This window comes from Synchiropus splendidus, chromosome 7, assembly GCF_027744825.2.
Source record: "Synchiropus splendidus isolate RoL2022-P1 chromosome 7, RoL_Sspl_1.0, whole genome shotgun sequence".
Taxonomy (NCBI): domain Eukaryota; kingdom Metazoa; phylum Chordata; class Actinopteri; order Syngnathiformes; family Callionymidae; genus Synchiropus; species Synchiropus splendidus.
In genome coordinates, this window is record NC_071340.1 from 24,639,971 (window position 1) to 24,667,116 (window position 27,146).

The window sequence follows — 27,146 nt, forward strand, 5'->3', positions numbered from 1 at the left end:
ATAAATCGTATCTCAAAAGATCATTTCTAAAGGGAAAGTGCATTATAATAGACCTAATGCTGGACACAGGTTCATGATATTTTATCAATAGTTACCGTAGAAAAAGCCTCCACATCAAATATCACTTGTTACCAAAACTGTTTTTATTGGTGTAATCAGGCCAGAGGCAGAATCACATCATTATGATACACATTCACAGGCAGAAGAAAAGAGGCACAAATGATTCCAGGAAGGCTTTGGTTAAATATCTACCAACAGGCTTGGAAGACAAGTGTTCCATGATCACTCCAACAAATCCCTGAATGTGACAGAAGAAGCCCAAAATACATGTGTGTCGAGCCGCGAGTCGGCTCAGTCTTTGCACAACCTGCCACTGACGCCAACAGTCCAAACTCTGCTCACAAAGAATACAATAAAAAAGGACTTCATATTGTTGAGCGCACCAGTGTTATTAGACATGTGTTTCTGATCCACCAACACTGACAGACAATCCCACACGTGCTTGAATATCACCTGCTCACCTTCAGACTTTCCCATCTGCTTCACAAAGACACCACGCTCTCAGAAGACTCACTCTTGAAATGACTTGTTTTCTTCTTAGGTTCCAGCCAGTGCAGCGCTTGGCTCTGTATGTGAATGACTCACCATTCCAATACCAAGAGTTGCTGATGATAACTGGGGAAAATGACATTTTCATTCATGTATTCAGATGAGTTCACCAATTCAGTCAATGTGACTGAATAACAAGCTAAGTCTGAGTGACCCTGAAGTCGGTGTCATGATACCGATCCTACACCACACAGCCTGAATGTGACCCTTCCTTTGCTTGAGTCACATCTTCACACTTGTTGGAGACATCTCATTCTCAAATATAAACACAAGTTAGTCACATGGAGTCACACACAGTACGAAGACACGCAGTAAAAAGGTTCTGGAACTCTCCTCCAGTCATGATCAGTCATAGGTTTTGGCTTGTAACGCTACAAATAACATGTCGGTGGGATCTAAAGCATCTGGAGACGACCGACTCAACCAGTGAGTGACGTCGTAGCGTTTGCGTTCAGCAAGACTCAAACGTCTATGTGAAAGTGATTCAATCATCTGTTTTAAAAAGTGAGAATAGAAGTTTTAAAATCCGACAAATGACACCTTTGATACCTTAAAAACTCTGTAAAATACACTTATATTGGCAACTGTGTTGAGACCTGGTAAGGCAGTTCCTGCCCCTCCGCCCCCCCCTCCCATGCACACACCTCACACGTTTGCCCATTCGGCTGAAATGCACGTGGCGCCTAACTAAAGAGCTTGATGAAGCAGCCGTGGCAGTAGGGTTTGTCGTTCTGTTCTTTGAAGGTGCCTTTGTTGAGCTGCTTCAGGCAGAACGCGCAGACGAAGTGCTCCGGGTGAAACTTCTTGGCCATGGCTGTGATGCAGCGGCCGGTGATGGGCTTCTGGCAGCCGGAGCAGAGGGAGCCGCGGCGCTCGTGGTAGTGGACTTCACAGTAGGGCTGGCCGTCGTGCTCGAAGAAGCTGCCGTTCACAAATGGAGTGAAACATTCCTGCGGGGCAACCAGAGAAAGACTCATGAGGCAGAGCTTGCTAAAAGGAAAAAAAAAACTTTTATCTAATCAGAGCGAAGGTTAAAGGTAACAGAAGCAGTTGGGAATTTTGACATTCAAAGATTTTTTTTTTGTCCATGACACTACCTACTATAGACCTACTTATTAGAAAATGGTTGGTATGTTTTATCTCCCTTGCTTATTTTATAATTTACAATTTTCTTATCACTAATTTTATAACAAAACAAGCACAATTTTCCCCACAGGTGTTCATCTTTATGCCATTTTCCCACATACAATATTTCCTGGTTTATAATGATGAATTTGTAACAATTTGGACTGGGGAACCCATATTAACTATTTATAAAGTAATTACTTGTTTATTTACGGTTAATTCTTGGTAATTACGGCGTTGTTAAGTCATAACAAGACACTCAATACTTATTGATTAATCACTGGCTAACATGCTGTGAACACACACATGAATGGGTAGTTTATTTAGAGCAGGGGTGGCCAACCAGTTCGAGGCTCAGCGCCCATTTGTTTACTGTGTTGCTGAAAAGAGCCACATGCTACAAACATGTCAGTTGTGAGGCTTCACCTGAGCAGCTGGTCACGTGACTCAGCGGCAGTACAGAGGTTAAAGCTCATCCCTGTGTGTCACAAGGTTGCTGGGCTCTTGTGCATGTATTTTAAAAATTCCTCCATTTGACCCTGATCCTCCTGGAACTATCAAGCGGCGCAGATAGAAATGTGTGATGCATTGATTTGACTTCTCTATTTCTGGACGTGGCCCCGGTCTGTGTGTGTGTGAGCCACGCTGCAGACTGGAGCGTCTCATCTTCACTCCACTGAATTCAACGGACTTCACCACCATCAACAGTGACTCACAGGTGAAACACATGCCAGACCTTTAGTTTAGAGAAGGACAAAGTCAAACGTGGAACTGAGTCATGTCAGTGGTGTTGAAGGTGGATCTGATGACGCTCCAAATCTGAGGACCGGCACTCACATCGCCATTGAATGTGCTCCAAGCCCCGAGGTTTATTGTTTATGTTTCAAAGTTAAATGCAAGTCAAAGTCTTTGAACAATGTTTTGACATTTCGCCGGAATAGCTCTTACTTTTCCCTCTTATTTCCTGTATAAACCATCATCTCAATAGCAACTTGACCAAAACTGCAGCCAGTTCGGCGGCTCATTTGGTGAAGAGCCGCATGAAACTGGGGAGAGAGCCGCATGTGTCTCGGGAGCCGCGGGTTGGCCAGGCCAGATTTAGGGTATTAAATGCCACCAATTCCAAAGTGTGACCAAAGATCTGTATAAAGCATGAATGTAATATTGTTCCTCCTATCGCTTCTTCTGTCGTCTTGAAAATAAGGACACAGAAATAGTTGTTATAACAACCTGCACAATAAACCACAAAATATAATGTGCTTTTTATCTGATTTGTCCAATCACGAGATGCTCATCCTGTGGATTCCAGAGGGCGAAACATTGCAGCTGAATAATGAGGACCATCTTGTTTACTTGGAGAAATGACTTGAAACAGCTACTAAAGAGAGTTTCCTGGCCAAGCCCTACAAGAAACTTCCGTGGGACCTGGTATCTCTTCCCAGGAAATGGCAGCACGGCTGCTCCATTACTGAGAGATGTATTTCTTTTGAGCTGTGACTGCTTACAGCAGGTCCCCAGAGCTATGACAGGTCATCATTACTCTTTGAATTTTAAGAGCAATTCCATCAACCGGTGTGAAGACTTCCTAAGGGTTGATGCATTGATATTACAGAAGCGACCGTTATCTGACGATGAAGATTGAATAATAACTAAAAAAACAAAATTAACTAAATTAAACAAAATTAGATGCAAGTTAAAACCAGCAGCAGTAACTTGTTAGACATGAGCTAACATTACGGTCACTGTCGACCACTCGGAGTCGAGTCTCTCAGAGGAATTCTAAACACGATCATTTGGGGATACACACCCTGCAAACAAAACACTGCGGATGCCAAAGAGAGTTGAGAGCCGAGATGTAGTTCTCCAGAATGGCTTTGGCACAGCCGCCGCACTTTGGCGCAAACATGTCGAAGTAATCTTTCCTGCAGTACGCCTTCCCGTCCTTCTCATGGAAGCCTGGAAAAACAAAGATCCCAGTCAGCCGGGGGCCAAAAATGTCGCAAACATGAAATGAGCTCATGACAGACCCTCTGGGCCGAAGAAAGATCCACACTGAGCACAGAAGAAATGCTCGGGGTGCCACGTTCTGTCCAGCGCCGTCACCACTTTCTGTGGACACCATGGCAGGGTGAGGTTCAGAAAACAGAGTCAAAACACTGATCGAGCAAAGAAAGTCCTTCCATTGTTTACCTCATTCATTTAATGAGCCAACTGCTTTGACTAACATCTGTAAGTCTGAAACCCCAAGGAACTGATGTCAGCATCCAAGCATGAACCTCTTTGGTCGCAACGTCCACATTATATTTTTGACTCCCAATGAAGACCCAGGGTTTCTGCCACATATTAACTAGCGTGGCGAACCTCCACGGCTTAAAAGCAAAAGTGGTCTCTTTTTAAAGATGAAATCTCGTCGTCAAATGTATTTAAGTGATGCGAAAACATTGAAACAAACGGATAACACATAACACATCATGGAGGTGTACATGAGCATGACAGTTTTTGCCGTGTTAGTCATGGAAAAATACCAAAAAAAAGGATAATGACTTAAGTTTGTTGCTCATGGAACTCAAGTTGCACATTCCAGCTGGACATATAAAGAAACGGACTGTGTTAAAAAACCAACTTGTAACTTGCATTAGCTAAACAGGAACAGTGTTTTTTGTAATTTAATTTGTATTTATATTATTATAAATACAATATAATATTAAAACACACTTTAGATTAAGTGTATCTTTATAGCCTGCAGATAGTTTTTGGATTTCAGTTTAGATGTTCACCGTTTTGTTTTCTGTTGCATTAGATTAAATCCCTTCACCATAAGTAGTGCTTGCGCCAATATATTATTGCATTCAAAATGTAAAAATTATTGGATTCAAGATGTAAAAAAATATAATTTTCATGACAGGAAAATTAGGTCACATGACAAAAGTATAAGTCAGACAGCGCCTGGATACAGGACAATACGGACCACAGCAAGATGGCAGCAGTTGAGCGGTAGACTCTACCATTCTACCACCGGTGAAAGCTACCGGGCTTTGACAAGGTACGAGAGGCAAGAATGAAACACGCAGGTAACACGACAAATATGAGGCAGAGCTGCGCATGTTTCCATCATCTCACAAAGGAGAAAAATATCCATCAAACAATGGAAGAGTCACAGGTGACGCTCATAGTAGCTCAAAGTAGATTCACTCACATCCAGTATGGGTCCGTTGCAGTAGTAGCACCGTGGAGAGAACAGGTTATGGTAGTCCTTCTCGCAGTACGGCTGTCCTTCACGCTCAAAAAAGTTCCGGGAGCCGATCTCCTCTTGACAGTGAGTGCACACAAAGTGTTCGGGGTGCCACGTGCGGCCCATGGCGGTCACCACCTGAGCTCAGAGAGACATCTGCGTTCAAATGTTCTGCTGCTGAGATCCAGAAAGACACAACTCACCTGTCCCACGATGGGTTTGCAGCAGGCCCCGCACACTCCTTTAGCCACCGTCTGCACGCCCAGTTTGTTCAGGTCCGACTGCAGACTGCCCAGCATGTTGTCCAGCTTGTTGACCTGGGTTGGAGGGGCACCAGGGACGCCTCCTTTCCCTTGGGCCATTATCTGAAAAGGTCAGAATCATAACAAGATCAATAAAGCAGTGAGTTATTAGGGGTGTGTAGGTGTGAGAGAACAAAGAAGGGAGAAATTTAGGGTCATGCCTGATCGGTCGAGAAGATTGGGTCATACTCAGTTTGGCACCCCACAGATATGAAAACCTTGGGTGGAACTACAGGTGCAGTTTCCAGAGGTGGAGGTGCCACTGGGGCTTTGACAACTGGAGGAGGGGGCTCCGGTTTGGGAGCCTCCTGAACTGGAGGTACTGGCGGTGGTGGAGGTGGAGAAGGTTTTACAACCTCCCTGGGTGGAGCGTGAACATGCTCCTGGATTTGGGGAGGCTGTCGAGGAGGGGAGGGAGGTGGCAGAGGGGGCGGAGGGACTGGGGGCTGCTGCACTGGTCTCTCTTCCATAATAGGTGGGCGGCGAGGAGCAGGAGGGGAGAGAGGTGGTAGAACCTTCCTCACAGGGACGGGTGACTCAGGGGGGATAATCATCTGAAGCAGACGACAGAAAATAAGAGAAAGCAGGAAAAACACAGAGACAGAAGCAGAAGGGAAATGTTTGAAATCTGAAATTACAAGCGGACTGAACCTTGTCGACCTCACTGCTGCCCCCTTCAGGACGGAACCTCTGCGGTTTGGACGTGACCACGACACCATCTGTCAACCAGTCGTCGGACTGTTTGCGTCTGCGCTCCGAGCGTCCGATCCCGAACTTCCCTTGAAGCTCCTCTATGAGCCGGTCCTGAGAGGTGTTCTTGTTGACAATGATGGGGCCCATTTTCTTGCGCAGCTGTCCGTCGCGGTACATGGGGTGAACGTTAGGGGTCTCCTTAGTTCTCCGGATAACTGACTTCAACTGGAGAGGAGGGTGAGCACCTCATCAGACACAGGAATGGAAGCATCATTTTGGGATGCAACAGGCAGGGAAGCCACACACCATGCAGGACTCCAATGCGCCACAAGGGGCTCCAGCAGTCACAAGGCTACTCCTCACACCACTGCAGACTCACAATCGCACAGCAGGAACTGCTTCAGTATCAACTTAAAAAGTCAAATGTTTTTCTAATTTGACACCTCAGCTAACAAGACAAAATCTGACTCCTTCACTCTCTAGAACTCCTTTTGCTGCTGCTTTTAGTGAAGGTTAAATCCAAATATTTCATTTTCAGAAAGATAAAAAGTGTGTCTGCTTCACATTAGTGAGTGTCATGTGCATGTGTAGATGAGAAATGGAGTTTAAATCAAATCTGTACAAGCTAATAACACCATAAGCACGCTATCTTCAGCTTTTCATTGGAATTGAACTCGGAGATCTCAGCAATATTAATCATAACTGACTGTCTGAGCTGTCAGGTGTTGGGCATTAGCTTCAAAAGCTTGTGCGTTGGGTCAACTCAAAAGAGGCTTGCAGCAGGCAGCGGTGTGTGAGTGTATGCAGCTTCACTCTGAAGTTAAATGCGGGGAGAACACACACACGGTGCCCAGCACAAGTGGAGGTGCGTACGTGTCCTGAAGCAGAGACTCTGTCTATATTGGTGGGCTGCATCAGGGGCAAGTCCAGGGCCACATCAGGGGTACCGGGGCATGAGGAGGGGGTCATGGACTCATCCATCCAGCTGGCCTCTGTCAACGGGGTCATGCTGCCATCTGTGTACGGCCTCTCTGTGTACGGCGTCATGGTGCCGTCAAATCCGTCATGGAGGGACATTGACAACTCCTCGTCGGCCCAGTCCAGGTCTCCGTTTCCGTCCGTGCCGCCGTCCACCGATTCGTCTGTGATAGTGTTGGTGTTGCTGGTGAAGGTGTATGGCTGCACACTGTTCCTGTCCAAGGGTAAGATCAGTTCCTCCTGAACCTCTTGCACTCCTCGGCCGAGACAGAACGCGTCCGTCTTCATCTGCGGCTCAGTGTGATTTTGTGTGAAGCTCATAGCAAGCAGCTTGTCCAGAGCCTCATCCAGAGAGGGCTCCGCTGTGGGTGGCTGCAGGGTCATGTGAGGGCTGACCCTCAGGTCCTGGGGTGAGGACGCCAAAACATGTCTGCTGTTAACTGACTGGCTTGTGAACGTCAAAGGAGAGGGACTCTTCACCGGAGAGGAGTTTTTATAGCAAAAACTAGGGGAGTGAAGTGGAGACACAGAAGCAGCTGGAAGAGGCGAGTTGGTGGTGAAAGAAGGAGTGAAGGGTACTGACAGAGGAGAAGTGGAGGGGTCATGACTCATGTCATGAGGAGAACCAGAGACTTTGTTTACATTCACAGGTGCAGGAGACAGTTTACAGACCGTAGGGGACACTCGGTCTACAGTTGGACTTGGGGACTTGTGGTCCAAAATGGTGTTGACCGAGCTGGAGGAGGGCGTGGTGGTGGAGGTGCTGGAAGGACTTGGGCTATTGCTCAACTGATTGGAGTTAAAGGAAGCAGCCTGAGAGAGGACCAGCAAGGATTTAGTCTGAGAGGACAGCATGGAAGCAGAGACATCGATGACAGGGTCCAGATCCAGGTCACTGGCCGTAGAGAGGGATGACATTGGACTGTGAGGCCGGATGTGATTGTGACGGGCCAAAGACAAGCCACCATCACCACCATCCTCGTCTATGTGCAGCTCAAAACCAGAGGGCAGGGAGAAGAGAGGAGAGGCGCAGGTAGATGCGTGGGACAGACGAGAGACAGGGGTCGCCACTGGGGTGACGGAAGAGGAAACTGGGAAGTGAGGAGAGTTGGATGAGTCCAGCAGAGAGCCTAGTGAAGCGGGCTGGAAGGACAAGGAAGGAGATGGCGAGACAGCGTTAGAGGAGAGAGAATCGTGAGACAGAGGAAAAGTTAGGGACTGAGTATGAGGATTTCTGGGTCGGCACGCTCGATACCTTGAAGTCAGACAAAGAGGCCATCAGCTCGTCCAGCTCTCTGGTTGCACATGAGGCAGAGATTCTGGCTTGCTGCTGAGATGGGCTGTCCAAGTCACCGTGCCGAGTGGAGTGGCTGTGAAGCACACAAACAGAACCCACATGAACCTCACTTATCAGGCGGCAGAGTGGAGTAGATAAACTAAGGCTTTACAAAACACGAAATCACTTTCAATCACATTATCAACAACCATGAGTTAAACATGCCAGTTCAATTATTATGTCTTTTATCTATTCAAATTGTTACTACACAGTCAAAACCCGAGTGTGCGTACACCTTATATCGAAAGTGAAACTTCCCCTGGGTCAGACGCATTTACTCATCTCACATCTTTGAATAATTCTACAACTGTAAAATCCAAATAACCCCAGGCCACTTGTAAATACTTAGTAGTAGTAGTAGTAGTAGTAGTAGTAGTAGTAGTAGTAGTAGTAGTAGTAGTAGTGAACGGGGCATGTTTGAATTAGATCAGAGTTTCGTGAGCCAGCACAGCACTTTTAAATAGTAGTTAAAGAGACATCATACTCAGAGTTTAATACATATTTGTTAGTCATAGGTCTTGCAAAAATATAACGACACAACAGAATGTCAGTTTTGATATTGATTTTCAATCGTATAGCTTGGAATAACAGTGGGCGACAACGCAGCAAACAGTCACTTCCACCTAGATGTTTAAACTCATGACTACAGATCCAACTTTAGTCAGGATAAAACCTCTAATTCATTCGATTTATTTTTTCTTTTTCAAATCAAGTCCCACCACTATTGACATTTCATGGAAAAAAACACAGATCATCTGTATCATGTATTGTAATACATGTTTAAATTTTGAACAAAACTAATAATAGCTCAAACTTGGCAGCTATTTGACATTAAAGACTCCAGTGTTGAGCAATACAGCTAAGCAGAAGTCACATGCAAACTATTTAAACAAATACATTCAATCACTTAAATATAGCGAGTAAGATCTTATTAGAAGTTATTTTAAAGTTGGCAAACAAAGTCAATACCTGGGAGGGACGGAGTCTTCCAGCTCATCCAGCAGGCTCTCTACTGTGGGTCGGGTCTCTTCCAGCTTCATTCCATTTCTCTTTGGTTTCTCCTGAGGCGGCGGACTCACCAAGATCTCAGGTGCACTTCCGTTCTCATAGTGGCTGATGCTGCAGGATGGTAATGGAGGCGCGGTCTCCTCTGAGAAAGCAACAGGCGGTTAAACCCACGGCCAACCTCATGCTTCACTCTCAAGAGAGCTCAGTGTGCATTCACCTGTCGTGGGGAAGGATGGGGAGCTCTGCTGCACAGCATTGAGTTCCAGCAGCAGTCGATCCAGCTCTGACAGGTTGCTGCCCAGGGCAGAGGTCATGGCTGCTGTCGACGAGTCCGACGATTTCTGTTTGTTTGGGAAACTGAGAAGATAAAACAGAACATTAGCGATGGGCTCTGAGTGCAGTGAGAAGTCCAGTGGCACAGGAGTTACCTGTAGACGTGGTCCTCTTCAGCGTGGGACAGAGGAGAGCTGCTACTGTCCCTGGACCACGAACTCTTCTGAGCTGAACCTAAGGACTAGAGATCCAGACCATCATATCACGCAGTGCCTTGCTAATATAGAAAGCAACATTGAAAATAGAAAAAAAGGAAAAAGAAAGAATAAAAACAGAGACAGATCAACAAATGGGAGCCAGGTGGATTCCTAAAGGGGCAAAAACAAGCATCATAACGTAAACAGAAGACATTCTCAAGTATTAGGATTAGATTCTTAATAATAGGATGTTTTTTAAAAAAGACATTATGACATTTTTACAATGGAGTGAGGTGATTTAGAGGTTACAATTATGAAGCCCCTCTATTGTAGGATGTGCCAGAGAGCTTCCTGTGAACGGTAGGGTGTTTGAAGGGTACCTGCTGCGAGGAGTGATGCGACCCTGGGTGGTCCAACAGTGAACCGTTCAGAGCGTCAGCGCAGGGTGGAGGAGGAACCGGCGGCGGAGCCAGAACATCCTGGTAAGAGTTTCCACCGGTGGGGATGGAGTAGGGCGTCTCGTCGGCTAAGAAGACCGGTCGTTTTGAAATGTGGGATGTTGTCGATTCCAGGTCAGCCAGCAAGGCGTCTGTAAGACAGGGAGATCCACGGCTGATCACGGCTCACAAATTACATCATTGATCTTCAAGACTGTTTGAGCAGAGAACCAGTTAACAGTTTATGGCTGTCGTCAGGATGTAAACAGACATCAACTCCGCCCCTCATTCCAGCCTGTCGGCAAGAGAAGCTTTAATGCAACGCAGCCTAATACCATCATGATCATCAACTCAGCATGGTCACATCCCCATACCTCAACCGAGCCCAAACATTCCTCTTGCCTCGGTCTTCTTTAATAAAAACAACACTTTGATGTGGTTCAATGAGAAGCCGGTACAAAGTCTGTCTTGTGTTTAGGGGCCCAGGGTAACACGGCTGAGGGCTCTGCGGATCTTGAGAACAAAATAGACTCTTACATCACACACTCCATCCATCCCAAGCTTGTCTAGTCCAGTCCAGAATAGACCACAATCACCAGCTGCACACTGTTACACTGCACAGACATGGATCACGTCCAGCCAGCTTCAAGGGACTGCTGCAACACTTCTGTACGCGCAGGTTAAAATAATCCCCCACTTCCAGCTGCCCCCTTTATGTGAGTCATCAGCGTCAAAATCTGTATCATTCATCAGTTCACCAGAAGACTGAACCGACCGAAGCTAAAAGAAAAAAGCTCAGCACTATCATCAAACATATTTTCTCTTAACTATTAAAGACCCATACTTGTAAAATCAAACATAATATCTGCACTTTGGCTTGTCCAGCACAGTAATTAACAAAATATAAATATAAATGAAGTCACACCAAATTCATATGGTCAAGTTGGAAGTATTCCATCGTGAAAAATAAACAATAGTCATATCGTGCCACAAAAAGAAAAACAAAAAAATCAACACAACAAACCCCCAAAACAGAAAAAGGACATCTTATGTACATCAGAGGTTTTATAAGTCATACAACTGTAAAGGAGATGCTATTCTGTAAAAGCGCACAATAACTAAGGCCAAGAAAAAAAAAGTAATAAATGTAATTTATAAGTTTAGTTTCAAGTATTTACTTACGTTATTTAGTCAGCTGCTGCCTCAGTGATATCCTGAATGTATGAGTGTAAACTGAGGGATGACAGCAGAGCACCAGTGTCCCGCTCCAGAAGGGGAGTGGTCAGCGACAGTCGCATTTACCGGACAGTAACCCATCAATGAACCCCTGTCCACTGGCCAGCTAGTTTTCAATAATAACTCATGAACCCTGATGTCAAAATAATGTTTGGTGACACACAAAAGAAGCAAATTAACAGAGATTTAAATGGAGATCATGCTGCGCGATTGATTCCTCAAGTTTGAGCTAAACCACATGGGAGCGTGCGCCTATTTAAAGAGATAAGCTCACGGAGCGGCCCACGTCTGTGCAAATGTGCTAAAATATCATGACCAGCTCAAAATAATCTGCACCTGGTGCTGACATGCTCAACAAGGTCTCACTGAAGTTGACTTTGTCACTCATAAAACAAAGGCTGCAGACAGGGAAAATGCCACAGCTGGTTTTGGACCGACGCAAACCTAACGCCATTCTTCAAACCACGTGACAGATGCAAACAACACTTCGATCCGCTATTGAGGCGACTGAGTGAGTGCAGATTGAGCTTATGATTTCCTAGAAAGCTGTAATGTAATGTAACAGGATCCCTGGGCAGGGAAGAGCATCAGAGCGAGCCCAGCATCAGACACTGGATATATCACTGTCTACGTGCTGTGTAAAACTCTTCCACCTGTTGGTAGTACACATCTGTGAGTTCATGGTCTCCAGAAATGGATCTCCTCGGGGGACTTCCTCCAATGCCAGGATCAATGTGTTAGTACAACAGTAATGACTAATCCAGCAGGCATGCGCTTGATTACCTAACGGGCCAGAACACTGACTTTGTGACTGTGACTGACTGAGCGAAGAAAAATGTGTCAGGCACTTTAACAACGGTGATCTCATTAGGACATGCGCTGCTAAACAAACGGGTAAATGGGCTCAGTAAATGATTATTAGGGGTCAGGCTCCAAACCATCCTGAAAAGTTCAAATCCACCCTCTCGGATCAAGCCTCACTTTCATGAATTTAACCCATTATATACCAGTTTCAGACCTTTGAAACACAACTATGCTAAACATTGCACAGCTCGACACAGGAGTTTTAGGGGTCCGTGACACAGATTCTACCAAGATATAATTCTCATAAACATTTTGTCCGTATAGAACCATAAATTACATGACGCAGACCAGTGCGATGTTCTGTTGTTGTAAGTGGGTCACACGTTGGTGCTAACTGATGATGTAGCCAGAGGAACCAACTCTATAAACAAACAGTGTAAGGGGGTAGACACAAGTGCCGCAATGTCAGCAGTGACTTGTCAACGGCTTTTGAGGAAGAAGATCAGGCTCATCTTATTGAAGGACTGCAGCCCTATTTAATTGAACCACAAGGTTCTGGAAGTGATGACTCACACATGTCATAGATGAAGGATCAGAAACTCTGAATGGTAATATCAATACAGTTACATATAATATTTCTATAGATGTGTGTTTACAGGTTTACAGATACCAAGAGCAGTGGAAATATTCCATAATTTCTTTCTTGTTTAATGCCTCTAACATAAACAAGGGGACTGACTCTCTTCAGGCCAAGCTTGGACAAAGTTGCTTCTCTCAGCTGTTTTGATACATTGATATTACGTTCAGCTGTTTGTTTTATTTGAAAACCGTGGCTACAGCAGTCAGTTCCTTTGTTATGAACCTTCAGGCCTCTGGATTCATGTATAGCAGCTGACTCCCCAAAACTGTCAGCAGTACGATGCTCGCTGCAGAGTACCGGAGACGGCCATGGTTGCCACCTGTCCCTTGTTCTCTGAACTTGCTTCACCCATTTTTTAAGAAGACCTACATCTTTTGGCACGAAGATTAGGCATACACCGACGCATTTTCAACATCCAGCTGCCACGGAATGTGACAACATTTCTTCATTGATTTTGAAGCTGAAGAGCTTGTTTACATTCACACCCAATGGATCAGCCGACAGGCTATTCCTCTTGTGACATCATGGAAATGTGTCTCAGCATCTCACTAAGCGTAACACGTTGCTGTATTCAGAGATAGTTTTACACTAATGTAGCGTTCTTATTCAACAGAATCAACTTTGTAGGTGATGTGTGTCAAGTACTATAAGAGCACATGCATAAATAAACCTTGATGATGATGATGAGTAATTGTAGTACCTACAAGATACTCCATGTGGTGAGAGCCAGAAAGCAAAGTCCTTCTAGTTACACATTCTGCAATGCTCACACGGATGGTCCTGGGGAGGGCAGCATCGAGTCGAGTCGAAATGACGGACAATTACCCTCGGCCTCTGGCAAAATGTGTTCACCAAGATTGCACACATGCACTGAACGCCTTCCAACAGACTAATCTTTTCTATTCCGGCCGGGGGGTAAGAGAATGGACGAAGTCCAATTATGTGGCCACAAGAGACTTAATGGTTCAACAGTGCGACTGGGGGGGGGGGATGAAGCTGTCACAAGTGCAGCAGAGAAGTAGGTACTATTCCCCCAGTAAACCTCTAGTGAATAAGGTCCACATTCTTGTGAAGTGGCGATCATGTACAGTCTTGCTTTGGCTAACACCTCCCCTCACCCAGTGCTCTACCAGGGTCCTGCAGTCTTTATCTGATGGGAGTGAAGGTGCGCAGAGAATTCCATGCATTCCTCTGTCCACTGAAGAAAAAGTGTTTTGCCTGATAGAGAGCGACATCTCTAAAATACATGACCAACTACAGATGAGAGAGAGCACAGTCCACCGCAAGAGCAACATATATCATGACAGAGACCATCTGTCTGTTAAGGAAAAGAATATGATGACCATGAGACGCCCAATCTGCAAACTATGGCTTTCAATCCCAGAAGAAGGGAGATGAGTTGATGTTTTCACTGCTGGTTTCTCGACTGCGTGGCAGACGAAGCAGGCAGCAGCAGAACATCAGAGCTGTCTAATCTCTTCTATTAACACGTGGGCAGAGGGTCGGGTCACCGGGGTGCACAGCTCACCTGTTTAGAGCTGGCGAGCAAAAAAGAAGAACTGGCCACCGCCCCACTCTGAAACCCAACCCCATCATGATATTTATATCAAACAAGACTGGCGGGGGCTTGAGGGGGAGATGCCGATGAATTCAGCAGATTGTGCTGCTACCACGAAGAATGAAGGTGAATGTAGAGGAGCAGGAAGCCCATGGGGAGGATCAATGGACGCTAAACAAGAGCAAGATTGGCAGATGAATCTACAACAATGTATGAGGAGCAGTAGAAACAATGTATCCCTCAGCTTAATTAAATAAGTAAAGAGGGGGATCACTTCAAAATAAACATGACTAATAATACCCTGCAAAGGCACTCTCGTATCCGAAAGATGACACTCGCTCTGGGATAGTGCTGAACCAAAATAAAAGCACTTCCCCACAGAACAGTAAATCAGATGACAGGGAAAGTCTGAGGCCTGATGTAACACACAGTCACTGAGGACACATTCGTGGGAGTGCAAGTTCGGACCCGACGGCCACATGGAGGAGATTTGGGGCCCTTAATTGGTGAGTTGGAATTACCACTAAACACCTGGATATAAAACTGGCAGAACAGTCCGGAGGGGTCGTGTACCGCATGCTGAGCTTTGTCAGAGTATCACTAACAGTCTACGCTCAGGTTTCCTTTTTCCCCCTACCACTTATTCTTAGAATAAAATAGAAACAAAAATAAAAATATTAAAAGGATTAAGATGATTCTTATTGACATTTTATTGCTGAACTTACAGTACCACAATAGGTCGGAATGTATCATATCACCGCTCCTGTATCCAGATACGGATTGTATTGCAAGTTTCCTGCCAATACACAGCCCTAACATAGCGCATGTGATAATGTTTGTGTTTAATGGTCGATTAAATTAATGTTCACCCAGCTCAGCCTCTCCCAATGAAAGAGTCCCGAAGACAAACATTCATTAAAAAAATACGAGTTACATTTACATCAGAATATCGTGGAAAACAATAATGCAACTAGTAGTCGTGTTCATCACTGGATCAGATCCAAGTTTGAAGACACCTCACACGTCCCCACCCAACAATAACCAGCCATTTACTTGGAGCCTCAGTAACTACTACTATAACTCAGAGTTTCTTGAATTGAAAACCTGTATTATGAACCAAAGTGACCCAAACTTATCCATTACTGCTTTGTTTACATTGGCGTTAGCTTTGTGGTAGAGTCCAAATCTCTCCCACAGACATCATAATACTTTATATGATGAAAAAAACTCAACTGCCACAGACAGAGCAAGTTGAGGATTGAAGGTCTGTTGTTGATGAATCTCGGCTAGGATGTCCCAGTCTTAAGTAATGCTCCAGGAATCCTACCATGACCGGATATCTTCCATGACTATCAAAAAAATAACAAGTCACATTTTCTGAGTCAGAACAAGGAGGTGCTGAAACAAATGGAAAGTGAACAATACTCCAAAATGAAGCTCCAGACTGTCGAGAAGAAACAAAAACACTGTTCTAGCGCAGCTCGGAGGCTGAAGGCCAAGGCTCTGTCCACTCTATGGGTTCAGGCCTCCAGCATTGACTCTGCCCATTGTTTTCCTCCCATGTTTCCTCAGGATGTGGGGCAGGGTCTGTTGCCTCAGCAATGAGGTCAACTACGCAGCTCGCCCTCTTCCCCAGCTCCAGAACAGGATGGGTGGGGAGCTCAGAACGAGACTGATTTACAGGCTCTAGCTCCTCTCTTGTGGAGCAGAAGAGGACACTGGTCGGAGGTGTACGCAAAACCTTTGGGTGATGACAGCTGGCTCCGTAACACTAACTGCAGACCTAGACTTTCAAAGATTGTTTTTGGTATATTGTTTTACACGACTCTTCTCCAACCAGGTCATTCTCAGTGTGCAAGACTTCTCTGTGCAAGGTTCTCGTCTGATCGCCAACACTGCAGTGAGTTTCATCATGTTCCTCAGTAGTCAAGAGCTACTGTGCTACTCCAAGTCTGAAGGACAATCTACAGCGTTGACACGATGAAACGCCACCTGACATATACTGTTATGTTCATCCTTTCAGAGTTGTTTTGCTTTGAAAATACACGTTGTGAGCCTCCACCACCCTCCACGTTGAGCTGCTGGAAGAGAGTCACAGTGCGGCTCATCACCTACGTTTGTAGTTCTTTGTAGTTCTTGTTCCATGTAAATGCTCTGAGCGAACATGACTTTAACTTGTTATAAAATTATTGCTCTTGCAGTGGACCGTGCTCTATAAAATTACAGACATTTAAAATGTTATTTTTCTGTGAAGCTACTACATCATTCGATGAATACTGGAGACACCAGTAAAAGTGTGTATCATTTCTGAGTGACTAGCATCGAGTTGTTTCCAACAAAGGCGCTTCGCCATGGTTACTTTGTTTTGGAGAGGGAGGGGCTTTGTCTGTGGAGGGGGCTCGTAGCGCCACCCAGTGTTCCCTAGACATACGCTCATCTTCTGCACGAAAACAATACTTCAAATTCAATTCAAAAATAAGACAAAAAGACATGGTAGCATGGTAGACTGCAATACCATGATGTATTTTCCATTTCTAGTCACAACAGGATTCATATAATCTTATCTAGGTCTGAAGCGCTCGTTCTCTAAAAGAATTTAACCACCGACCTTCACCACCTAGATACAGTCTGTATACAGTCAGTCCAGCCAAATTCATGTCAAAACGGATACAAGAATCCCAGGATCAGTCTGTCTGCTCAGCTCAGCACTGGAGCATGCAAGCCCAGTCTCTGCAGATCAGTGAGGTCGGTCCATCTGAATGTCGCACCAGAATGAGGAATTAACAAACAGACATCAAAACACACAAAGAGGAGAGCGGTGGAATGAAAGAAGTCACCAGTCCTGATCACTCATTGAAGCCCCTTCCCTGGAGGAAAGGAGCCGTGTGAAGTCGGGTCAGGTTTCTAAACACCAGCGACCCTCAGGACCAACACCTGCTAACCCCAGTCGTTGCTGGAAGTCACATTAAATCCGAAGTATTTCTGACTTTATTTTCTCTTTGAATGGATGAGTGGTCAGTTCAATAAGTCCTTTGTAACGAATATTTGACTTTTGTATTAACAGGCGTGATGGCACGCACGGTTTCCCACTGAAAATCTGTAACACCAAAGCTGCCTTTCCACCTAGTGGTCTGGGTAGGTCAGGCAGGGTAGTTACCTTTACAAGCACATTACCACCACTAAAAGGTGCCAAAACGACCGACCCGACCCAAACAGTGTTTGGGGCACGCCTTGCCAGGGGTAGCACATGGGGTGGACAACGGTGTTGCAGCCTGTGACTGCTCTTTGGACGTCAACATCCAAGTTGAGTCGTGACGGCAGCCATTGTTGTTCGAGACGGCCCACTGCTGAAAACTCGGCTGTATGCCGCCTGTTTTAAGGCTCATTTATCTGTTTTGCTCCACACAGCAGTGGGACAAGAATGCAGTGTAAATGCATTGACTTTTGTCCAAGTTATGAATGAATTCATTTTGTGTAGGAGGACTTTTTTTCTGGGATTTTTTAATCAATTAGATGTGGCTGCGCAGGAGTAGGTCTGAGAAGGAGGATGGTGATGCATGAGGCAGAGGTGGTAGGAGGTAGGTCACGACCCTGAAAGTGTTTGGCAAGGAGAGTGATGTTCAACATTCCTGCGTGGCCGCGCCCACTCCAGCAGCACGATGTCAGACTGCAGGCCTTTCAACCCACAATGAGTCCTTTCACTGGCCTGGAGTGAAGTGAGCATCTAATGACCCGCACCACAGACGTGGACTCTGACTCCAGCCAATCCGCTCAACATCTCTAGTGATACACTCAAGAGGTGCACTGAATTATATATAGCAAACAGACCACCTGTTTAAAATGATTACTTCAAAATTAGAAGTTCAGGGGTTCAGTGCCAAAAGGGCAGGGGTCAACGGACCGACTGGTTAGTGGAGCACAAAAAATAGATGTAGCGAACACACGGCACGGAGAGCGTCACCCGAACACACAGATCCTGGTCCTGTACATTTAGTGACAAAACACACTACGGAAATGCAGAATGATTTTCAGAATCTTAGAACTTCACCTGTTCCAGAGTGACAAATATTTCATGTCTTCAGCTACAAACTCAGTTAAGAATGAAGACACGTGCTTATGGACTTGATAGACATTTGCCTTCACACTTCCCCAAATAGCTTAGCAGGAATCCTTTTACACTTGCAGCAGTCTTAATCAGCTCATTAAACACAACTGTACCTCTACTAATACTCGACTAGTCGGCATATGACGTGCGCGGGGTGGAAAGTACGCCAACATGTCTGACTGTTGCGTTCTAGATAATAACTTAACAAATACAAGTATGTAGACTGTAGCAAAGACATACATAATCGTTGTTTAGAACGTAATGTATGACTTGTAATCGTAAAATGTGGCGTTAAAAGTGTGTTCGGCTCATGTTGCACAGCTCACATTAATCTTTGATGTGTCCATTATAAGATTGTAGTTTTGGGTGGGTGGGTGGTGGAATGATCATATATTGTCCTTTACTAAGTTCAGGCTATTGCTTATGTGAACCTACTCTTCTTCTTCAAAAAGTTGACAAAACAACGTTGCTAGCCACTTCCTCTGCTTCCATCACTCAGCCGTGCTTGTTTACAGTTGGTACCTCTGGACCCGCCGCAAGAGGCCAGCGGTGTTTGACCCAGTTTATGACAACCGAGCATCACACTAATTTAATTTATGGTCGGATAAGAGAAGCACCAGCCATACAAGTGAATGAGAGTTTTATTCAACAAACCATCACCAATCACCAAATCTCTCCATCTGTAACCATTCCTAAAAATACCATGTTTTTAAAGTAGTGCTGATGACAAACAAACTTAACACCAGGGAAACATTCTGCCGCTCCTTGTAGGAGGTAACGACAGAGGACCAGTAACACCGAACCATCCCACTCAAACAGACCTTCCCAACAGTTGGGTCGAGCCCCAAAAGTGACTCACCGGCCTTTTCCTCAACACAAAACATTTCACTTTACTTTACTTTATTTTATTCCAGCCATAACTAAAGTGTTTTAAATGGAGGGCTCAAACTCAGTACTCTTTCTTTAACGTGATCATTGTCTTTCAAACTTTCCTGTCAGGTGTTGCCACAGCGTTTCATCCATCAGATGCTTAGCTAAATGACCTTCAACTTATTTCTTGTTTTGGGTCCCATCTTGTCATTTAGGGGTGTTGGTGTGTCCAAATCCAGGCACACACACAATCCACTTTAAATCCATGCAGCCACTGAATGGTGTGTTAGTATTTTTAGTTTAAAAACACACAGCAAGATTTGCATTTTCTCTGGTGGACACATCTGATCATAAAGATGATTGAGTCACTTTGTTTTGCTTTCGGGGTACAATTGCAGCTCAGGCATGTTTTATTTACTATTTCAAAAGCAGGCATTGATGCATTTTTTTGTCTAGTTATGGTATTTTACCATTTTAATTTGGATTCTGAATATAGATGATGGTTTTCGTAAGGTCCTTCATGCAAGGATGGGCTTCCTCCTGCTTCGGAGGGTTCAGTGAGAAATGACAGTACAGAGAACGCGGGGCTGAAGACGGGGAGGCCTGTTGACTCGACCACTTCAAAGCTGCTCCGAGTCGCCTGGGGGGCAAAAGTTGAGCAGGCATCGTTAAGAGCTGGGTGCCACAACGTCACAGTGAATATCGCCTCATTGCTCCTCGCTTTAACGGAACACAGTGCGATGGAAGAAGCCGAACGTGTCGTGAGCAGAAACGGCGAGTTGAAATAGAAGGGTGGTTGTTGCTAGCCAGCTAACTTTTAACTTCGGCAACACCACCGGGGGCCGAGCTGCTCCGCTGAGACACCACTTCCCATTTATTTCAAGGGTTTTGCGGTTCTTCCGAAACACTCGCAGAGAGTGCACGTCACTGAAGTGACCTCGAAGGTGCCGTTCCGACAGTAAACCAGTGTCCCGACATCGACTCCTCCGCTCCGCTATCACCCGCAGTCACAAGCCGCAACTCCCCACTCACCCAGGTCGTCCATGGTCGTGAGCTGGTGAGGAGCCTCGTCAGCGGCTGCTTGCGTCTCGTCCTGGCGGTTGTAGAGGACTTTCCTCCGAAACTTCTGCCCCGCTGTCCAGCAAGTTGGTCAGGGCTGCTGACGTGAGCGCGCCCAGTGTGTGTATGTGTACTTAGCTGAGCGCGACCCCGCGGTGATGCCCAGTGACGACACTGACATCCAGTGGCCGGTCGCCCACACTGCAGCAGCTTGAATAAACTTCATAGACAACCAAGATCACACGGGGCCACGTGCGGCCCTCATGAGGTCAGAGCAAAAATATTGTTTAGCTTTTCATATTTTTTCTCACTTTATGTTTTATGTCTGTTTTTCCTCCCCCACAGCTATCAACTTTTATATTAAAATCTTAAAATAGTGACACTCAACATTGTTTCTCTTTCCCTAAAAATAAACAATATAGATATTGAAAAATGTCTTCCTCAATGTTGGTTTTCACCCACAGCTATACTGCTAATATTAAGCACTTCAGCACAAAGATCTTCCAATAGTTACAATTTATACTGTGAGCCTACAAGGAAGATGGATGAATATATAGTCAAATAACATATCTTAGCAATTATTGTCCTGGTATAACTACTTTATATATATATATATATATATATATACATTCTTCTTGTTTTATAGCACTGACTACATTTTTTTATAGACGGAATAAGACTATAGCTAGAGTTTACACCACCTTTTGTCAGTAGTGTGGCCAAAATGTTTCTGTATGTCATAACAGAAAGTTTACTCTTTATTATTGTATACACAGAGGTTTATGTGAAGGGTCAATAAATCCAGTTAAATAAAAGCTGATGAACAATAAAAGAAATAAAAATGCCACACATAAGATAAAGCTTCCTTTAAGATAAAGATTTTATTGCATTTCATAAAATGTGTTCCAGAGGTCATGAAGAAAGAAAAGTTATTTTTAAAACCACTTCTGAAAATCTGAAGTTTCTAAAATGTAGACAATATACAGACAGGCGTCACGTGAGGAATCATGAACAGAAGGACCCCATATTAGGATCCAAATTTAAAATAAAGCAGGACTAATTCCAGTGATGAAAATGAAGAGACTTTTTAAATGAAGCTAAAAGCCGGTCAGAAGTCCACTGACTTCAGTTTCCTTGTCTCCTGCTCCGTAAGAGGTTGATCAGAGAGAAGTTTGTCGTGCAGGCGGTGGTGCTTTCCGATCCCCAGCTTTGGCAGTCCTCTGTTTAGCCCCTCCAGCAGCACACAGGCCTTACACAGCTCCTGGCTGCTGATGTAGCCACACCTCTTGCAGGTCCCCTGCACCGGCATTCTCACTCCCTCCCGCACAGACAGGTTCTCCCCCGAGTGGATGATGTCTATGATGGAGCTGGACCTCACGCTCTCCAGGTCTTTCAAAAAAGTTCTCGCGTGGCCGCGATAAGCATTGGGCGAGTAAATACACTCTGTGGAAAAGTAGTCAAGCTTTTTGAAGTACGCGTACAAGACGATCTCTTTCTCGTAGGCGTACTTGAGGGGCTTGCAGCGGGGAACCACTCCATCCCCCTCGCTGGAAGTGGAGATGGCAGTGCAGCGCCTCAGACGAGCGATGTCTCCCCGAAGAACATTCATCAGAACAGTCTCCGCCACATCATCAGCGTTGTGACCTGAGCATGAACACGTCCAGTTAGTATTTTGCAATGTAAAAAAAAAAAAGACCTTTATGAAGGCACAACATGGAGGTACCTGTACATATCTTGTCAACCTTGAGCATGATGGCGCCCCTGTCGAGGGCCTGCCGCCTGAACACGCCACAAAAAGTGCAGTTGTTTTTAAGGCCCACTTGCTTGACGATAGCATCCATGGTCCAGCCATACAGCTCCTCATAGGACACGATCTTGAGCGGGAGCTCATACTGCTGCTGGTTCCTCTTGACTGTCTCCAGAGAATCATCTCGGTACCCTGTGATTCCCTCGTCCACCGACAGAAGCATCAAGTCCAGGCCGTAGCTGTATCTCTCGTTGAGAAGTTTCATCACATGTGCGAGCACCGTGGAGTCTTTTCCACCCGAAGCTGCGATGGCAACTACCTCTCCCGGCTTGAACAACTCTGCGGTTGTAATGGTCTGATGAACCTCCTCCTCAAAAGCCCAGAAAAAGCACTCCTTACACAGTGAGTGGCCAGTTTTGGGACGTTTGAGAACAGCACGTTTCTCAGCACAGCTACTGCACTGGATGGGCATTTTGGCTAGGGAAAGAAAACGATGAATTAGTGAAAGAAAAGGCTTGAAACTGTTTTATGGATAATTCCAAAGCAGCAGAGTACTTGTTTATACGTCACCCTACAAAATATATTTAATATCTGATTAATTATTTAACAAATAATTGCTGTCATTCAACTGACAAAAGCAAAAAAAAAAATATTACATTTATTTTACAAATTTTAGCACACTAGGGATCAATAAAGCAAATCTATCTGAGCCTACACCGGAATTGCACACACTTTTTTACTGTTGTAAATGAAGATGTAGACGTGTAAGTACAACGGGAGGATAGCAGTACTCTGACAGAGCACAATGTCAAAGGAAAGTTTAGTATTTTTTATTTTTACCGATCACATTTTGTCCACATTTCCGAGGGTGAAAATTATTCAATGCAAATAATTGTAATTTAACCAATAAAAACGCTTTTGTAATACGTTATATTAACGTGAATTTATGAAAACAAAACCTCGGCGTTCAGCAGACAGAGCGACATTTGAACACAAACAGGAATGAGAAGCGTGTAGAAGCTCTGAGCGTGTCACATACCGATCAAAACAGAAGCTACGCGTCTTGAGACGAAAGTATCCAGAACTGATTCACCGACTCGGGTGCAGCCAGATTCGCTGAATTGCAATAAAAGTCAGAACATATTAAGCAGCCATCACCGATGTGATGCGCTTGGAATAAAGAGATGGAATACTAAGTTAGAAACTGAGCAAAAACGAGCGTCTGTCTTCATATGTTTCATCACGTGGTTGTTCCTCTTCTTCACTGTGGATGTCTTTCTCAACAGCGCCCTCTGTCTGTGTGGATCGCGTTACTGTATCTCACGTTGCTACGGTTCAAGTTCAAATGAAACAATCGCTGCTTTCTACGACTGGATATTTTTATTTTTTTATTCGTGTTATTTAATTATAATAACTATATATTTAATCTTTTTATTTTCCCACCAGAGTCTACATTAGTAACACACTGTGTGACACACACAAATCAGTCTTGCATTTTCATTTATTACATTTTTATAAGTGCAAAAAAACCAAAACAACAAAAACAATCACTTCATCCAGGGACATGACCTGAGCCTAAATGATATTAAAAAACATGATGATTCACACTATTGGATTAGTGTCATGTCATTTGAAGAATTACAGCAGAATGAGTGGCGTGAAATATAAGCAGGTTTTATTAATTTGCTTTAAAGGTCCGTCACTGCAACAAAAGTAACAGTAGGTATCAAAATAAATGAGGGTCTGAGGTCGCTGATAGAGGAGGGAAAGCGGGTCAGAGGTCAAGGGTCACCACCAGGAAGAGTCACCGCCTCAGTTGACGGGCTGAAACGTGCCCCTCTGATGCCACTGCATGTCTCTGATGCGCCGCACTGACTGGATCTGTGGAATCTGAGCCCCAAAATCCGCCACGTCCTTGTACTCCCCCTTCTCAAACAGGTACTGGTTCCCTCTGTAGCCGGGGTACTGGTATCCCACCCAACTGGTGACAGATGAGCGCATGACGCTATGATTCCTCAATAAAACTCATTAGATACAATAAAAATACATGAAGTTTGTAATAAAGTGCCTTTTTCAAATCATATCTACATGCTACACCCAAAGTTCTGTTATCAAAATAAGCAACAATTAACAAGCCCATCCATTATTTACAAAGTTTAATTGAAGATTTCTTCTGTCTTTCGGCTTGACGGCCCCTGCCGTTATTCCCAGAAAAGAATGTGTCCCCTGAGGAAATTTTAAAAAGTGATACCTCCATTTTGTTTCACCTTAGTTGAGAGATCCCATATCATTAATAACCCTCTTATTTATTGGTGTATTTGCAGCATATCAAACGGTTATTCACCATTGTTATTGGAGTGATATTCAGGGTGAGTCTATTCCACTGTTTTTCAACCTTTTTCTAGCCACACCACCATTGGTTCATTGAAAAAATCCCGGGTCACAGCACCAAAGGAACCTGGGCCAAAGTGCACTTGTGCTTAAAGTCCTATATAAAATCCCGATTCATTTGTGAAAAACTGTAGCTACTGACATTTTGTCAGGCGATTTGCAGAAACAAACTGCAGAAAATATATTTGTTTCAAATGTGTCCAGAAAGGGGCGGGCAATACGGCAAAATATATCATGATTTGTTGATGTATTTACTTACTTTAAATAACTATTTGGATTTTATCACTTCTCTTTTGCATGGTTGTATTGTAGTTTTGAGTTTCCAGACAAATCCTTAGCATTCTTTGCCTGAACTTGCTTCATTAAAACAAGGTACATTAGCGAGAAAGAAAACACGGAGCGGGAGGGACTCACGTTCCACACTGCACCCGCACTGAGGAGACCTTCTCCTGGTAGCCGTGAGCGTAGAAGCTGGGCACGTCGTCGTCGATGATCTCTATCTTCTTTCCTGTAAAGCCTGGGTTCTCGTACAGCACGATCTTGTGTGCCTGGCTGTCCTGGGGTCAGAGGTGAGTCACGTTCACAGGCGGTTCTAAGGACGCGAGTCAACAAGCTCCTCTCACCACTTTGACATGGCGGAAGGAGTGAATCTTGTCGCTGCGCTTGCTGTTGGTCCAGGAATCCCAGCGAGGATACTCCCCCTTCTCAAACACATACTGCTCGCCCTTGCAGTCCGGCTGCTCGTATCCCACCCACCTGAGGGGCGAGAAAGAGACGGGTGGGAGGACTGCCGAGCACCTGCTGCTGCCGCTGAGTCTGACTCACGGCCCACAAAGCACCAGGATGGAGCCCACTTTATCCAGGCCTGCCTCCTGGACGTTGTTACAGGGACCAGTCAGCTCATGGAAGCGTCCTTGGAAGTTCTCCTGCTCATAGATGATCAGCTGCGGAGCAAGACATCACCGAGCGTCAGCTGATATTCACCAACATGAAGCTTGAGGTGAGCCTTGCTGGTGGCAGAGAAGCTCCGCCCACTCACCTTCAGGGCTGTGCTGCCTGCCTGCTGCTGCTTGGATTCAGGTTTCTGGTCCTCAGTGGCCATACTGAAGGGTCCCGTGGCAAACGCAGACCTGAAAACACATTGTGGGTATTCAGCCAATCAGAAGAAGGAAGCGCGGAGAACTTACCGCCAGCCGGGCCAGTGGGTCTGCGATGCCCTGGTGGGCTGAATATATACGGGCGGGTCTGGGTGGGGGAAGCCTGCCAACAGCTGCCGCAGCGTCTGAGCGCTCTGCCATAGGTCCAGCTCACTGAGACTCGGGGGTCACGGCACCTCCTCACCCCACCCGCGGGTGTCACTCCCCCACAAAGTTATTTCATTAGTTGTCACTTTCATCCGCCGGCTCATTGTCCAGTATACACATGATTCAGCAGAGTCGCTGCCAAGAGGGCAGCAATGAGAGACGTGCAGGGAGGAAATAACAACACTGCAGGCCACATGTACCACGCGGCCCAGATCTGTCACCTGACTCGGATCCTCACTGGTTTCCCTCTGAGTTAGGACTGACTATGGAAGAAGGAAGCTGTGCAGGGTCTGGTGACTGGATGATTGACCCTTTAGTTGCCATATTCTATTTGCCCTCTGCTCTCTCAGTTCCTTTCTTGTTGTGACTTTTTGGCTATTTATTCTCATGTCAACAGTTCAACACCATTTGAGCGGCCAGTTCAGGGGTACGTAACAACAAAATCAACATAGTTAGATGTTACAGTATGTGTTGAATAGGTTAACACAAATTCCAAATCCCAAAGTGTCCTGGCACAAATGCTGAAAGTCATCCGGATCACTCCCAAAATGGAATCACGTGTTCCTTTTCACAAATTTCCTGGAAAATTTCATCCAAATCTATCCATAACTTCTCAAGTTATTTTGAACACAGACAAACCAGCGCCATCATAAGTGACCTCAATGGTAGAGGTGATAAATAAAAATAAAGATAAAACAACAATCAAGGACTTTATAGCAAAAAACATACAGGAAAGAATAGAGAAATTACAGTAAAACAAAAGGTTCACTGTAAAGTGAATTTCTTAAAAATATAGTTTAGAAATACTTTTGTAATATAAGGTAGTTTTTTATATATACGTATGTGGAGTGCTGTAATATAATGTAATTCATTTTAATGTTTTCTAAAATGAACTAAATGATCAATAATATTATTTAAATAATAATAATAATAAAATAATTTGTAATAAACTAATATTACAAAGTAGAAGATTTATCATGTAAATATTACATGATAAATCTTCTTTTAATTGATGATTTGAATGGTGATTTTTAGCAATAATTTCATCATAGATATCCACATGTAGTTTGACAGCAGCCTCATGACTGCAGCTGGAGCAGGACTAACCACCACAGGCCTGATGTCATAAGCTCATTGAAACCGTGTGCTAGGGTCCATGACACTGCCTCCCACTTGCCGCTGCTTCGGCGTCGCAGCCCTTCAGACCTCAGTGGTTTTCCAACAGTGCGACATGGAGATAGT

The 27,146-nt window shown here is 44.8% G+C and overlaps 3 protein-coding genes across 5 annotated transcripts; all 3 read right to left on the minus strand.

Moving 5' to 3' along the window:
- Nucleotides 1-130: 130 nt before the first annotated feature.
- On the minus strand, nt 131-20,582 carry LOC128762823 (paxillin-like). Of its 3 annotated transcripts, XM_053871347.1 has the most exons (13): nt 20,436-20,582; nt 10,134-10,342; nt 9,712-9,797; nt 9,501-9,640; nt 9,245-9,425; nt 8,195-8,309; nt 6,835-8,082; nt 5,920-6,186; nt 5,170-5,331; nt 4,931-5,104; nt 3,762-3,843; nt 3,542-3,690; nt 131-1,559 (listed from the first exon to the last, which is right to left on the minus strand). In XM_053871347.1, the coding sequence occupies exons 1-13, from the start codon at nt 20,446-20,448 to the stop codon at nt 1,293-1,295; spliced, it is 3,093 nt and encodes a 1,030-aa protein (XP_053727322.1). In that variant the 5' UTR covers nt 20,449-20,582; the 3' UTR covers nt 131-1,292. The 3 variants fall into 3 exon arrangements, with proteins under 3 accessions (XP_053727322.1, XP_053727324.1, XP_053727323.1); XM_053871349.1 differs by lacking the exons at nt 5,920-6,186; nt 6,835-8,082; XM_053871348.1 differs by lacking the exons at nt 131-1,559; nt 3,542-3,690; nt 3,762-3,843; nt 4,931-5,104; nt 5,170-5,331 and adding an exon at nt 5,375-5,822.
- A 791-nt stretch (nt 20,583-21,373) lies between these two features.
- ctu1 (cytosolic thiouridylase subunit 1 homolog (S. pombe)) lies at nt 21,374-23,573 on the minus strand. The gene is made up of 3 exons (XM_053870387.1): nt 23,249-23,573; nt 22,186-22,686; nt 21,374-22,106 (listed from the first exon to the last, which is right to left on the minus strand). The coding sequence occupies exons 2-3, from the start codon at nt 22,679-22,681 to the stop codon at nt 21,571-21,573; spliced, it is 1,032 nt and encodes a 343-aa protein (XP_053726362.1). The 5' UTR covers nt 22,682-22,686; nt 23,249-23,573; the 3' UTR covers nt 21,374-21,570.
- Nucleotides 23,574-23,862: 289 nt separating this feature from the next.
- Nucleotides 23,863-26,552, minus strand: crybb2 (crystallin, beta B2). Its single transcript, XM_053871921.1, has 7 exons — nt 26,544-26,552; nt 25,788-25,891; nt 25,640-25,730; nt 25,426-25,544; nt 25,224-25,356; nt 25,015-25,157; nt 23,863-24,190 (listed from the first exon to the last, which is right to left on the minus strand). Exons 1-7 carry the CDS (start codon nt 26,550-26,552, stop codon nt 24,022-24,024), a joined length of 768 nt encoding a protein of 255 aa, XP_053727896.1. The 3' UTR covers nt 23,863-24,021.
- Between the last annotated feature and the right edge of the window lie 594 nt (nt 26,553-27,146).